At 42.3% G+C, this 14927-nt stretch overlaps 1 protein-coding gene across 1 annotated transcript; it reads right to left on the bottom strand.

The window, feature by feature from the left end:
- Positions 1-2832: 2832 nt before the first annotated feature.
- Positions 2833-6415, bottom strand: LOC130195602 (uncharacterized). Its single transcript, XM_056417228.1, has 2 exons — positions 6400-6415; positions 2833-4648 (listed from the first exon to the last, which is right to left on the bottom strand). The coding sequence occupies exon 2, from the start codon at positions 4646-4648 to the stop codon at positions 3395-3397; it is 1254 nt and encodes a 417-aa protein (XP_056273203.1). The 5' UTR covers positions 6400-6415; the 3' UTR covers positions 2833-3394.
- Between the last annotated feature and the right edge of the window lie 8512 nt (positions 6416-14927).

Raw genomic sequence — 14927 nt, 5'->3', positions numbered from 1 at the left:
CATATTAGGTAACACTTCATAATAACTGTACGCTATGACGCATTACATAATACTTCATTCACAAATGTTGAATCCATCATTTATAAAGTTGTCACGACGGGATTAGGGTGGACCCAAATGCACGACTCAGGAGACAGATAATTCAAATAAAGATTCTTTACTGAAAGGGTTTTCAGGAACGGAACAGACAGAATAATCAAACTGTGGAACGCTCGAGGGCTCGGTCGGAAAAACACAAGACAATCTGGCAGAGGACAAGTGGAAGTGAGGGAACCTAAGTAGACAGGGACTAATGAGGGAATGGGCAACAGGTGAGAAGGGCGTGAGGACCAGGTGAAGGTAATGAGGGACTAACGAGGGAGTGATCAGAGGCAGATGAAGGGAGTTGGACTGACGAGATGGGAAGCAGGATCTGGAATGACATGATAGTTTAAGAGACAGGATGAAAACAACTAATAAAAAAAGGAAGGCGTGGAGCTAAACCGTTACATAAAGTGCGGAAAAACGCTTTATAAATGATGAATTAAGTGTTAACTCATACTTAACTAATGCTTCATAGCATGCCGTTATTATAAAGTGTTATTTATTTATCTTTATTTATTGAGCGGTTCAATGTGAGCACTCCCCCCCCCCCCCCCCCCTGCCCTTTGCCGACCATGCCGACACAGGCATCTCGACACAACATAATTCGGATGGAACAGCGTCTATTCTTGTCTGGTTTCCTCAGGAGGTCACTCATCATGTTGGTCCTGACATTCCAGAAGCAAACAATATGGCGAGGGAGGCATAAATAAGCACGCCGTTGTAAACTGTGCCGCTTTACCGGTATTTCTAAAGGCAGATACATAGATTTGAAAATAAACCCACTATGTTTATTTGACTGCTTCCATCTGCTTATCACAGAGCTGTTTCTTCAGGAGTGTACGTATTATGGGAGTCATGTCAGAGGGTCATAAATATTATCACCATACAGTGTTGCCGTCGCTGTACAGGCCCTTTTCCCAGCAGCCATTTTGACATGAAATTACAGGGTAAAAACAGGTGTGATTGAAAACATGCATTATGGCCCTGTTCCATTTAGTAATAATAATAATAATTTAGTGTCCTCGTAATGTGTAAGTTGTGATGTCAGAGCAGTGACTTCTTCTTTCAGTGTTACACTCGGTCATCCGCCACTCATGTGAGACACTTCATCACTTCAACTCGTGAAATTCAGTTCCTTCTAACTTCATTATAGTCCCATGATCCGGGTGGCTGAGAATTCATAGACACTTTGAAAAGTAATTGTTTCTCTTCTCTATTTAATATATGAGTAGCACATCTTATCGTTACATGGCAATATAATTGAATAATAACTTTATAATTACTTTGTGTTTCAATGCAGTTATGTTTGAGACCGCACCCAGACCTAGCCAAAGCAGCTCCACAGGAAAATATCATTTAAGTGCCTCCATAAGGAGCATGCATCCACAACTCTAAAGACAATGCATGAACTGACCTCAAGCTGAGAACATCTGGAGATGACTAATAACTAAATTAGTGTTCGATTAAGACAGAGGAATGTTTTAATGAACTCCATTGAAATGAGTGTAACAGTAGCGTGTAATAGGCCGTTTTAGTAGTTGATTTAGAAACTATATCCTGTTCAGCATCCAGTGGTCATTGAAGTAGAGCACAGAAGCACAGAGGCAGCAATAGCTGCTGTGGTTCAGGAAATGACTTCATGTTGGAATAAGCACAGCTGTGCATGCACATGGATACATTTACACGCTGTAATGTGTGGAGTAAATTCCTCTTTAATCGATGTGACAGGACTGGAGTTGATTGAGCTAAATCAGTTTGAAAAGTCATCGTCTAGGATTAGACGGGATGGTTCTCGTTACGACTGCCGCCCGCTGCTGTGTGCAGTTCCTCCGCCACACGACACTTTACACACGCGTGCACACGACACGATTATATGGCAGCGAGGCCAGTGAGATGAGTATGCCTAATCCATCCTAATTTAGTTGTAGTTATAGTGCGGCAGCAGGAGGACATTTCCATCGCCCCTCGCTGCACGCCGGTTGAACGTGGTTGATGTTCCCAGCCGCACAGCGATGTCACGTCTCTGTTTTTTATATCTGGAATCCCGTCCCCGAGTGTCGTAAAGGACAGCAAATATTGATCCTTCTTTCCGTGGTACATGTGCTGCGCTCACAAACAAAGATCTCACATCACAGGTCTTTGTTTCTGATAAGGTAGCATCAGTGGAAAAAGTCAACAAAATGTTGTCAAGACAGATAACAGATGATATAAAAATGTTCTTCAGGCTGTCTTAAGGACTTATATTGAAACATTATAAAACTAGAATGGGCACTCGGTAGAGCGCATACCTTCGCATATCACAAGATTGGGCATTGAATTATGAACATGTTGGCATTAGTTGCATGCCAATTGGATAAAAATTGACCATGCTATGGTAAAAAGAAGATTTTGACCTTTCCATGACCTTGACCTTTGACCCGATCGATCCCAAAATCTAATCAAATGGTCCCCGGATAATAACCAATCATCCCACCAAATTTCATGCGATTCGGTTTAATACTTTTTTAGTTATGCGAGTAACACGCATACAAATAAATAAATAAATACACGTCGATCAAAACATAACCTTCCGCATTTTCAATGCGAAGGTAACTAGTTATAACTATGAGGCCACAGTGTGAAAAACACATTGAATGAGGACTGCACACCTCTTTTGGGTGCTGACAGCCAACCCAAAGGAAATCCTGATGGATGAAATAGATAAAGACAACTTTGCCGTCGTCAAGTCTACTGAAAATAAATGCATGGAGTGTTGCTGAGTAGAAAGTTATTTATTCTGGCCACCGCCAAGTTCCTGGATCAAGGCCAAGCTGTGGGAGCAGTTCGACAGTGTCAATTCTGGCATATCCAAATGTTCATTTGTTCAATGCACTTACTCAGTACTCGTATGGGATTATAGTATCCTTGTGAAATGGTTATAAATTAGATTGTAATCTGTATGATTATGGTAACTTATTTTGTTGATTTCTATAGTTTGAGACAATGGAAGGAAGCGTGGAGATTTTAAACAATAGAGTCACGAGCCTGGAGCCTTGGGTAACTATTATGTTGAAGTACTTAACAAGAGAAGCAGCATGATTTACCCAAAAAAATGTTGGGTAAAATATATTGTATGAAATGATAATGTACACATGTATGTGTCTGTGTTGTGTCATACACGATGGGGAGAAAACATGGAAATGTACGTCATAAACGGAATTAAATGCTTGGGAATCAGCATAATATGTAAATGTCAATATACTTTAATAAAAATCTTGAACCAATGCCAGCACTGAGTTACTAGTTCCATTTCAGGTCTATACTGTGACTGCTATTCCCATTGATTTGTTCTCAGCTGCTGTGAGACGTACTGACAGAAACACACCCCTCTCTCCAGGTGACCAGTGGAGCTGGTTTGAGGAAAGGGGAAGTGCCTTTTAGCAAGGCAGCAGGCGTAACCTGAAGAGAAGAAAGCCAGGGCTCTCTGAAACATATCCTCCTCACAACCCTGCTCAGAAAATGTTGCTGCAAACTCTCGTTTGCAACCGTCCAGACTAACGTAGACCAGATAGATTTTTGAATTGGAACAACTGCCCATCAACACCTTCTCCTCTGAGAGGATTATGTTTGCCTGGCCAACAGCTTTCTGCAGTTCCTTCACAATGTACTTCAATTGTTCCGTTTTCCAAAGACCCATCTCAATAAACAATGCAAATGAAAGACAGAAGAGACAAGCAGGAGTGAAAGCCCTAAGATTTGGGTTCACCTCTTTCCCTGAAGAAAGTATCATCCAAACTATCGCTAATGAGGATAGACATGTCATGAATAACATCAATGTTATAGTGATAACAAGCATCAGTACTCTAACCCAGAGTGGGAGCATTTTATGTTGAGAGACACTGTTGATCATCCTCACAGCCTTTCTGTAGTTCTCGGGGTCCTGAATGATCAGACGCAGTTGGTCCGGCACCTCCATGTCACTGAACTGACCACAATCCCATTTGTTGAGTCCCTCTTCATTGACAGCAATCAAAGGCTGCAGGGCCTTCCCATTGTAGATAGAAGGAGGCTGGAAGGGCACCACAGTGGACCCTTGAAGCTGCTGGTTGGGGGTGCACAGCACCTTGAGCAGCTTGTCCTTGAAGTCCGGGTCGTCGGCCTCCAGGTAGGTGAGGTGGCAGAGGTGGAGAGGAACAGAGACTCCTGGCTCCAGCAGCACCGGGACGATGGGCTTCCTCTCCAGGCAGTCTCTGAACAGAGACATGTTGGCCTCCAGGAGACACCAGCGGCTCCTCACAAACTCCTGGCTGAGAACCAGCAGGACCTTCTGGCTCTCCTGGATGCAGTCGGACATGTTTTCCAACACGGTGCGGCCGGGAGTGAAGTCACGGTCGTGGTAGCAGACCTGCAAGCCGCAGGACTCCAGCTGGTCGATGAGGGAGTGAGTCCACCGGGAGTCGGTGCTGCTGTAGCTGATGAAGACGTGGTAAGACTCACCATCTCCCAGTGAGGGAATAGAGGGACACGGTGGGTCAGGCAGTAACAAACTGTCTGCAGTCTCAGGAGAATACATTAGCTCCATCATCTAAAGAGAAGACAATAATAAGAATGTCACAATAATGTATTTATATCCTATAGGATACTCTTTACCCTTTAAGTGTATAAACCCACAGTGCTTTAACAGGTGTGGTTATTAATGAGATATTTATGACCTAAGAGTAGACGAGAAATTGAATTTAAGATAATCACACGGGCTGTAAATTCTATTTCTATACTGTTTAATATACACTACCGTTCAAAAGTTTGGGGTCACTTAGCAATGTCTTTATTTTTCAAAGAAAAGCACTGTTTTTTCAATAAAGATAACATTAATCAGAAATACACTCTATACATTGTTAATGTGGTAAATGACTATTCTAGGTGTAAACGTCTGGTTTCTAATGAAATATCTCCATAGGTGTATAGAGGCCCATTTCCATCAACTATCACTCCAGTGCTCTAATGGTACATTGTGTTTGCTAATCGCCTTAGAAGACTAATATCTGATTAGAAAACCCTTGTGCAATTATGTTAGCACAGCTGAAAACAGTTATGCTGGTGATATAAGCTGTAACAGTTTAGCTCGACGCCTTCCTTTTTGTAATAGTTGTTTTCATCCTGTCACACCATCTCGTCAGTCCAACTTCCTTCACCTGCCTCTGGTCACCTCGTTAGTCCCTCATTCCCTTCACCTGGTCCTCACGCCCTTCTCACCTGCAGCACATCCCCTCATTAGTCCCTCACTATTTAGCTCCCTCACTTCCACTTGTCCTCTGCCAGATTGTCTTGTGTTTTCGTGCCAAGTTCTCCAGCGTTATTAGAGTATATTCCTGACCTGCCTGTTCTGACCCTGCCAGCCTACCCTGACCTCTGATTCTCTGCCCCGCCCCTTTTTGGACTTGTTTGCTTCTTCGACTGATCTCCCGGTTTTGACCCAGCCTGTTTCCAACCAAAAACAGTATTCTTTGTTACTCCTGTCTGAGTCGTGCTATTGGGTCCACTCTAATATCACCGTGACATAAGCTATACAACTGGCCTTCCTTTGAGCTTGAAGTTTGAAGAACAAAATTAATACTTCAAATATTAATCATTATTTCTAACCTTGTCAATGTCTTGACTATATTTTCTATTCAATTTTCAATTCATTTGATAAATAAAAGTGAGTTTTCATGGAAGACACAAAATTGTCTGGATGACCCCAAACTTTTGAACGGTAGTGTTTATATATATATAGTACACAAAAAACTAATGTATTCAAAGAATGTCCTGGGACAACTCCAGTATAAAATTTCAGTTTTGTTTTACCATATTGTCACGCATGCTTCCTCCATTGTTTTTATTTAGCTAATTCCACCTCTCCAACGCTTGACTTCCCTCAGGCCCTGGCATCCCAGTTATCTGACCTCTACTCTCTTGTTCCTCATTCTCCAAGTTTTAATACCGGCCCATTTCCACCTTTTTCAACCATGTCGCCTTTTTCTCATCTGACATCCTGTCTTGAGTTGTAAGGCTTTACTTCATTTTACTATCAATGTCACTAAAATGATCCTATCGGCCACAATTCATACACATCAAGACACTTATACCAGTAACGGTAGTCAAGATATGGCAAAACATCCCAGTCGCCAAAATGAACTTAAATGTCAGAACCAATAGCCATTTTAAACAGTTTAAACAGAAAGTGAATATTAGAATTTAGATATTGTTCAATGTAAATGTTCTCAATCTTTTCCCCTTCAGTTCAATTCGGACAAATCAAAATTCATTTAACGATAAAAAGTAGATGTATTCTCATACCTGCAGTTAATAAACGTGTAAAGCAGTGCAGCACTGGGTCACCAACAGGAGTATCAGGAAGTTGAATGTAAAAACACTGCTCTGTTGGGAGTTTTATTAAAGGCATATACTTGTATTGACGTGTACCAATGGCTTTATAATAGCACAGTGACTGTACCTTTAATGAAAAAGACTGTCGATGACATCATCATAACCTTATCCTTTAACCTGTCTGCCTGGTCCAACCTGTCTAGGTTGCATATTTTTGAACACATTGTATAATGTAGAATCACATAAGCAGCCTTATGTGGTAGTACACAACCGTTTGCAACACAATGATGCGACTATACAGCTTTCTGAATGTCAATACTAGTTTATCAGAACACAAACGCTCCGACACGCACACTAGTGGGAGCGTTTTGAGTCCTTTTCTGGTTTAAATCATATTTGGAATATGAAATTCATACTTAGCATCGATACCCCTGGTTATTTAGCTTTATACATACAGTATATTATATTTTATGGGGGTTTTCTGCATGAAAGTGTAACTTGTACTATACTTAACATCTCAGCCACTCACTTCAGTTCAGATTATGCCCGAAGTTTAAATGTATAGGTTTAAATGTATAGTTTTATTTTATAGGTGATGCAAAGTATGTAGATGAAGCCATTATATGATTTATTTAAGCGGGATTAGGTTGCTTCAAGAAATTCAACCTTTTTTGTTGTTGTAAAAATGAAATTTATGAGCACTGAAATTTTGCGTGGGCTTGTTGTTATTTTTGACTTAATGCTCATGAGCCAACGTTTCTGTGGTTAACGAAGTGAACTGGCCTTGTTAAACAGCTGCAGATTCTAGAGGAACAGCCCAAACATATTGAATATAAAAGAAAAACCTTCACGATTCACACTTTCCAATCCAAACAGTGACTCTAGAGAGCAACCCAATAAAGATCGGTAACCAAGGCCTGTCTGTCTCAATGACCCAAGGCCCTTTTAATATCTTTGAGGTATTGAAAACCGAGGGGAATTTCATTCATCAAAACCACCTGCCTATCGCAGCTGACATCAAAGAACAATTTAAAGCACAGAAAATCAAAACTGTGCCATCTTCTCGCTGACATGTTTTCACAAATTAAGTTCTCAAGATCATTACACAAAGACACAAACAGAAAATATGAAAGTGCTTGGCCTCGGGGATGTTTTTTCTTCCTCTTCAGCGAGTTTCTTCATGCGGAACTAAACAAGGGCCTTGAGGCAAAAAGGGAACGCTGCTCTGACGATGTAATGCAGCCGTAATCGAGACCAACATCTGCTGCTCTGTGATTGGCTCAGGCTGGAGGAGACTGATGCTGAACACTTTAACACCCTCCTCTTAACCCAACTCAGTGCGGAGATCAAGCTCATGAAAGGTCACACAATGAAAGTCACTTCGGGGTCATACATTCTGCTAACCTACGTTTGGACTGGAAAATATTTGCACATCAGACACAACTTGTTATATGGAAAGGAGGAGCGTCTGGAGGGGATCTTTATTAGATAATTTACGACTGCTTTAGAGATGAGTTTTAAGCCATGAAGCGCACATCTTTGGGGTTGCAAGTCTGAACAATGCCTCCAGTATGCTAATTTGTGAATTTAACTAAGTAACCTTCTGACTATAAAGCATCACTGAGCCATTTATTAACCGTAACTAAAGCCATGGCCCATGGGTTACTTCTTATAAACCAGAAGAAGAAAAAAAAGTGTGCTCTGTAAAAAGCAGCTCCGCAAATACGTTATATTTGAAGCATTAACATGTAGCGGAGTATCAGAATCAGAATCAGAATCAGAAACAGGTTTATTGCCAAAGAATGTTTTCACAAACAAACGAGGAACTTTTTTTGGCGGAAGGTGCAAGAGTCGCGCACCAAGACACCGGCGCCGTCATGGCGCCATCTAGGAAAGGGTGGATGAAAGATGACAGCATAACATGAGGGAAGAGAGGCGAGAAAAGAAAAGCCACCCCGACTATGCCCGAGAGGGGTACAGTGTGGAGCAGGAGAAACAAAAACACCATTGCACATAAGCACATACATCTTAGACATGACTTGCAACGAGTAGGAAGGGGAGGGAGGTAAGCCAAAGACTGGGCGATAGCCCGTCATTGGGGCAGAAGGTAACCAGCACCGACAAGCAGCCAGCCCGGTCCTTCGCCACGGCGCGGACGCAGACCCGTCCTGTCTTACTGGGGGCAAAGCAGGCGAAGGCGTGGGATGGGGGTAGTGAGTGCTTTTCAGTGTGATGGTTGTGTGTAAGTGGCCTGATGTATCGTCCTCCCCCAGTCCACAACAGACAAAGTTCTCAGTCCACAAGATGGTCGTTGCCATGGAGATGGCCTTGAAGGGTCCTGGGGAGAAAACAACCACAGGTGTCTGTGGATAGGGGAAGGAATGAGAGAGTCTCGCTTCAGTGATCTTCGGGGGAGTTGTTGTTCCAGTCACGGCCTTGGACAAGGCCAAGGCCCGTCCTGGTAGAGGGAGCCGAAAGCAGATAAGATTGGGATTGTTTGGTCTTCCAGTAGCTGCAATTCAATTTTGCGCACCCACTATTCCTCCACTTTCCTCCCGTTGCCAATAGGATTTCAAATCGATCCAATTTCATTTGCAGAGCCGTCAGCTTCTCCACGATGTTGTCATTCTGACGGTTTAATGCCAAAGTCTGAGTGCCAACAACTCTGCCCAACGCGTCATGTCGGGCAGCCTTAGGGGCTTTTAACGGCTGTCACCGTTTCTTTAATTTTCCGATAAGCCAGGGCAGCGCCAAATCCAAACAGCAGAAATCCTGTAATCCAAGTTCCGAATAGGTAGATGTCTTCTACGTCCTCCACGGAAAGGGCTGCCAGGCACACGACACGTCCATCGTGTAACCCGCTGCAGCGCCCCGGCAGGACAGGCAGGTTCCCCAACCCGAGCTTCTCGCCGAGAAGATGGTGTCAGTGCGTTTAAGGACCAGTTGATTACGTCCATGGTTTTTAGTTCGAAGAGCGATGCGGAGAGAGTCTCTCAAGTATAGAGACAGACAAGACATGACGAGAGAAGCCAAGCAGGGAGGGGAAGGTCATGGGGAGGAGAGGGAGAGAAAAATGCGACCGCCTTCGTCGAGAGCCAAATCCAAAAATAATGTCGACCTGAGCAGAGAATGAAGCGTCTTTTAGTGCATGTGAGTGCATGTGAGTGCATGTGAGTGCATGTGAGGGCATGTGAGTGCATGTGAGGGCATGTGAGTGCATGTGAGGGTATGTGAGTGCATGTGAGTGCATGTGAGGGCATGTGAGTGCATGTGAGTGCATGTGAGCGTGACGCTGTTTGCGCTGTTAGCTGCGAGCTGCAGACTCAGCCGTCAGCCATGTTGAGAGCCTTATGGAAGCAATCAATATTAGCCACTTTAGCAAACTCATGAATTGGGTGCTTCCCACAAGACAGTTCAAAGTGGCCTCTTCCATCCGAAGGGGATCAAGTATCAAGGCTCTACGTGAAGACCATCTCAGTTTACATTTGGAGTCAAATTTAGTGACAATCTGCAGCAAACATTTCCACAGAAACAATATTTTCACTTGTATACAGTAAATAAATCCCAGGTCCCACATTCTTCATGCAGTTTTTTTTGACTGTGACAAAGGCATTGCATGTTTTTATTAGATGTGCTATATTTAGGATGTTTATGAGTGATGACGAGATAAAATAGGCAGTGGAAGATCATGTGTGTTTGTGTCTGAGTCTCCAGATTTAAGCTGCAGCTTCTTCTGCTGAACAGACATTTGCAGTCATGGCAGCTGTGGTCTTTTTCCTCTTTTTTTTTTTTTACCAACTGAGACTTCATAAATAATCTTCTCATGCTATATGCACACGCATGCATGACTGAACATTGACAAATCTGTTTACAAATTAAACAATAATCTGTTGACACAATTGTAATGCTCGTGTCGGCCGTGTCTGTCCATTTTAGGTCCGGGCTGAAATATCCATCGCCGTGACATTTGTGTTCTCGTTACCGCCGTGAGCATTAGCATTCAGCTAATAGCATTGCTGTGCCTCAGAACAGCCTTAAAGAGCCACACAACCATATCATCTTAATTAGGGATGAGAATTGATAAGATTTTAACGATTCCGATACCTTATCGATTCCTGCTTATCGATTCGATTCCTTATCGATTCTCTTATCGATTCTTTTGGGCAAGGGGTGAAAAAAAGAGCACAAACGGGTTTATTCACATTAATTTTCTTTTATATAATGCTGCACACACAGTATGTATGTTTTTTTAAATAATCAAAAACATTTATACGATATTACTCTTGAACTTAAAATAAAACTTACATGACTTAAATAAAATGTATTGTTTAATTTAAACATGTTCCTAGAAATTACAGTGCTCCTTCCTTTTTTTTAAAGGGTATATGAACTGAGCTGCCAAAAATGAAACTAGCAGTGGCAAATACCAAGTGTGCACCATCAATTGTATGGATCATCAACAATTCTTGTCCAGAAAAATAAGCATGTCTGCTTTCTCCGGGAGGATACGCGATCTCTCAGGACTTATTGTGTCTCCAGCCGTGGAGAACACTCTCTCAGATGGGGTGGAGGATGAACACAAAGAAATGAGGAGGTGTACAAGACGTGCTCGCTGTAGCCTGTGACCCAGACAGACTACCAGCCTCTGAACCGGTCTGACTCTGAACCTCATCAGCTAAATTGGATGGCAATGGAGATTATTTACATAGTGAAAGCTGGTTTACACAATGAACGCCTCCACATTTGGACCGGCCCCCTGAACAATACCAGAGACGCGTTCCGATTTATTATTTTTTCACCTGGCCCGCTGCCGTTGAGATTGCAGTGAGACGCGGAGAAAATGTGAAGTGGTGCTCTTTGCAATAAAACATCTTTGATGGGACGTGTCGCGTCTCGGCCAATCAGCGTTCAGATGTCCACAGCGTTTGGGAAGTTAGGTTAGCTTGAATGTTAGTCCGCTACATCTGCTGCTGTCACGCTGCACGGTGTAGCGATACTAACAAAGTACCCGTACGTTAAACACGATGTGATTTAGCATAGTTTTAGTATCGATACTTCATTAAAAGAGCGATCAGAGCGCACGCGCTGCTTCGCTCCGTTAAATGCTGTCTGCGCGCGCAGCACTCACAGCGAGTGGCACGCGCAGCGCTCAGCCGTAATGCGCGCACACAGGTGAGCACACTCTCACCTCACACTAGCACTTTTTGTCGTGTGAAATGGAGCCAAACTTTAGAACGCCTCTGCCTAGTTGCCATGTTTGCTGCAGTCTGAAGAAGAAACTAAAAAAGTGTGCGCATGCGCAACGCCACAGAGGACCGTTAGCAGAACCGTTAAAGAATTTGGCTGACGATCCCAAACAATCGGTTCACTGTGAACCGGTTCTAAAACAGAACCGGTTCTCGATTCCCATCCCTACTGTCTCGTTTCCTGTTTCCCTGCTCTTCCCTCCCTGTGCTTGTCTGTTTCTTTCCTGATTGTTTCCAGCCACGCCCTGATTGTTTCCACCTGTGTCTCGTTCCCCTGTGTATTTAATCTGTCTCCTTCTGTTTGTCTGGTGTCGGATCGTCCTTTTTGTTCCTGTGTGGTGTTCGGCCGTGTTCCTGTCCTGGAAATAATCCTGATTTCTCGTGAAACTCCGGCTGCGTTTGGGTCCTCCACACCGCACCATAACAATTTCTAAGTGACCCCAAACTTTTGAACGGTAGTGTGTATATATATATAGATATATATCATATAATAATATGCAGCATAATATGATATATGAATACCATATAATATAAATATTGGATAATATGAATCACACACACACACATATATATAAATATACAATATAATACAACATGTTTATATATTGAGTTGCCCTTATGAACCTTGTTAGGGTTAAGGTGAGCCTGTTTTTTTCCTCATTGTGTTTCTTCACCTCCTCCTGTGTCCGTCATCCAGCTGTAGCAACGTTCACTATGCCCAATATGGCTGCTTGAGGAGTTATCCATGTGGGTCCTGGTGTTCTCATATTTTCTGTGTGCTTCAGGTCCCTTACTCCCTAACTGTCCATGCTGGATCTGGCCCTGTTGGCTTTACCGGGTCGGGTCTTCTTGGAAGGGAAGCGTTCTCGCTGGCCGTCATGTCGGAGGGGGGGAAAAAAGGTGTCTGACGAGAACGTGCGCAGCTCTTGGTCAGATGACTTTGGCCCAAAGCTGAACCTATTTTAGGAGGCTGATTGGCTGAATTGTATATCCCTAATTCATATACAGGACTGTCTCAGAAAATTAGAATATTGTGATGAAGTTCTTTATTTTCTGCAATGCAATTAAAAAAACAAAAATGTCATGCATTCTGGATTCATTACAAATCAACTGAAATATTGCAAGCCTTTTATTCTTTTAATATTGCTGATTATGGCTTACAGCTTAAGAAAACTCAAATATCCTATCTCTAAATATTAGAATATCATGAAAAAGTATACTAGTAGGGTATTAAACAAATCACTTGAATTGTCTAATTAACTCAAACACCTGCAAGGGTTTCCTGAGCCTTGACAAACACTCAGCTGTTATAAATCTTTTTTTTAACTTGGTCTGAGGAAATATTAAAATTTTATGAGATAGGATTTTAGAGTTTTCTTAAGCTGTAAGCCATAATCAGCAATATTAAAAGAATAAAAGGCTTGCAATATTTCAGTTGATTTGTAATGAATCCAGAATGCATGACATTTTTGTTTTTTTAATTGCATTACAGAAAATAAAGAACTTCATCACAATATTCTAATTTTCTGAGACAGTCCTGTATGTCATCAGTCATAAGCTAAACTGCTTCTTAGACCCGTCTCTTGTGGGACAAAACGATCTGGCCCCAGCGCAGCTGACACATGCAGACAGGAGAGAGAGGCGGAGAGGAAGTGCAGGAAAAGCATATCTTTTGAGCAGATATCCTATTTTACTAATATTACTCGGTATATTCCATTTTGCCAAAACACAAATATTGACAATTTGTATAATTTATACAAAATAATTAATTATAATAACTTTTTAGACTTTCTTTTTTTGGGGGCTCAAGGTGGGTGGGGCCAGGCCCCGTGGCCCTCTATGGGCCAGCCGTCACTGGTTGTAAGGATTTCTTTCATTTTACCAAGTCACTAGACTGATCCTGTCGGCCACAATTCAAACACATTAAGACATTTATACCAGCAATATTAGACAAGATATAGCAAAAACCTCTGTCAGGAAAATTAACTTATATGTCTGAACCAATTGCCATTTGAAACAGTTTATAAAAAAAGAATATTATAATTCAGATATTGTTCAACTTTATGTTCTCAATCTTTTCCACTTCAGTTGAATTCCGACAAAGCAAAATTCATTCAACGATAAAAAGTAGACGTATTCTCATACCTGCAGTTAATAAACGTGTAAAGCAGTGCAGCACTGGGTCACCAACAGGAGTATCAGGAAGTTGAATGGAAAAACACTGCTCTGTTGGCAGTTTCATTAAAGACAGACCACCTACTTTTATTGCCTTGTACCAATGGCTTTGTCATAGCACAGTGACTGTACCTTTAATGAAAAATACTCTCAGATGACATCATCATAACCTTGTACCCTTCAACCTGTCTGCCTATTTTTTTAACACATGGTACAATGTAGAATCACATAAGCAGCCTTATGTGGTAGTACACAACAGTTTGCAACACAATGATTCCACAAAGAATCCTCGTGCTCGTTTTAATTATTAAACATATCAGACAAAGGACAACATACAGTGCACAGAAATGTACTTTCATACCTGCTCATGATACAGTAAATTCCAAATATATAACAAAGAGGGATCGCACAGTGTGGATGATCGAGAGGTGAAAGTGAACTCAGCAAGAAAAAAGGGTGCCGAGCATTCTCACTGTTCTGCTTTCGGTTTTGTTAAAGAGACAGCCTCCGTCCTGATGTCTGAGGGGCTTCTAACATGAACTAGGTTACTGTGCCTTTAGTGGCTCTCGGTGGCTCGTATTTCTCCAGACATTACATGTCGACTGGTGAGCTGTACTCTACAGTAAAGACACAAAAGTAGACGTTGCTATTCCCATTGATTTGTTCTCAGCTGCTGTGAGACGTACTGACAGAAACACACCCCTCTCTCCAGGTGACCAGTGGAGCTGGTTTGAGGAAAGGGGAAGTGCCTTTTAGCAAGGCAGCAGGCGTAACCTGAAGAGAAGAAAGCCAGGGCTCTCTGAAACATATCCTCGTCACAACCCTGCTCAGAAAATGTTGCTGCAAACTCTCGTTTGCAACCGTCCAGACTAACGTAGACCAGATAGATTTTTGAATTGGAACAACTGCCCATCAAGACCTTCTCCTCTGAGAGGATTATGTTTGCCTGGCCAATAGCTTTCTGCAGTTCCTTCACAATGTACTTCAATTGATCCTTTTTCCAAAGAACAACTTCAATAGACAATTCGAATGTAAGACAGATGAGACAAGCAGAAGTGAACGCCGCAAGATTTGGGT

Source organism: Pseudoliparis swirei, chromosome 6 (genome assembly GCF_029220125.1).
Source record: "Pseudoliparis swirei isolate HS2019 ecotype Mariana Trench chromosome 6, NWPU_hadal_v1, whole genome shotgun sequence".
NCBI classification, from domain to species: domain Eukaryota; kingdom Metazoa; phylum Chordata; class Actinopteri; order Perciformes; family Liparidae; genus Pseudoliparis; species Pseudoliparis swirei.
Note: the sequence above shows the minus strand (reverse complement) of the source record. Positions and strands in the feature narration are given on the sequence as shown.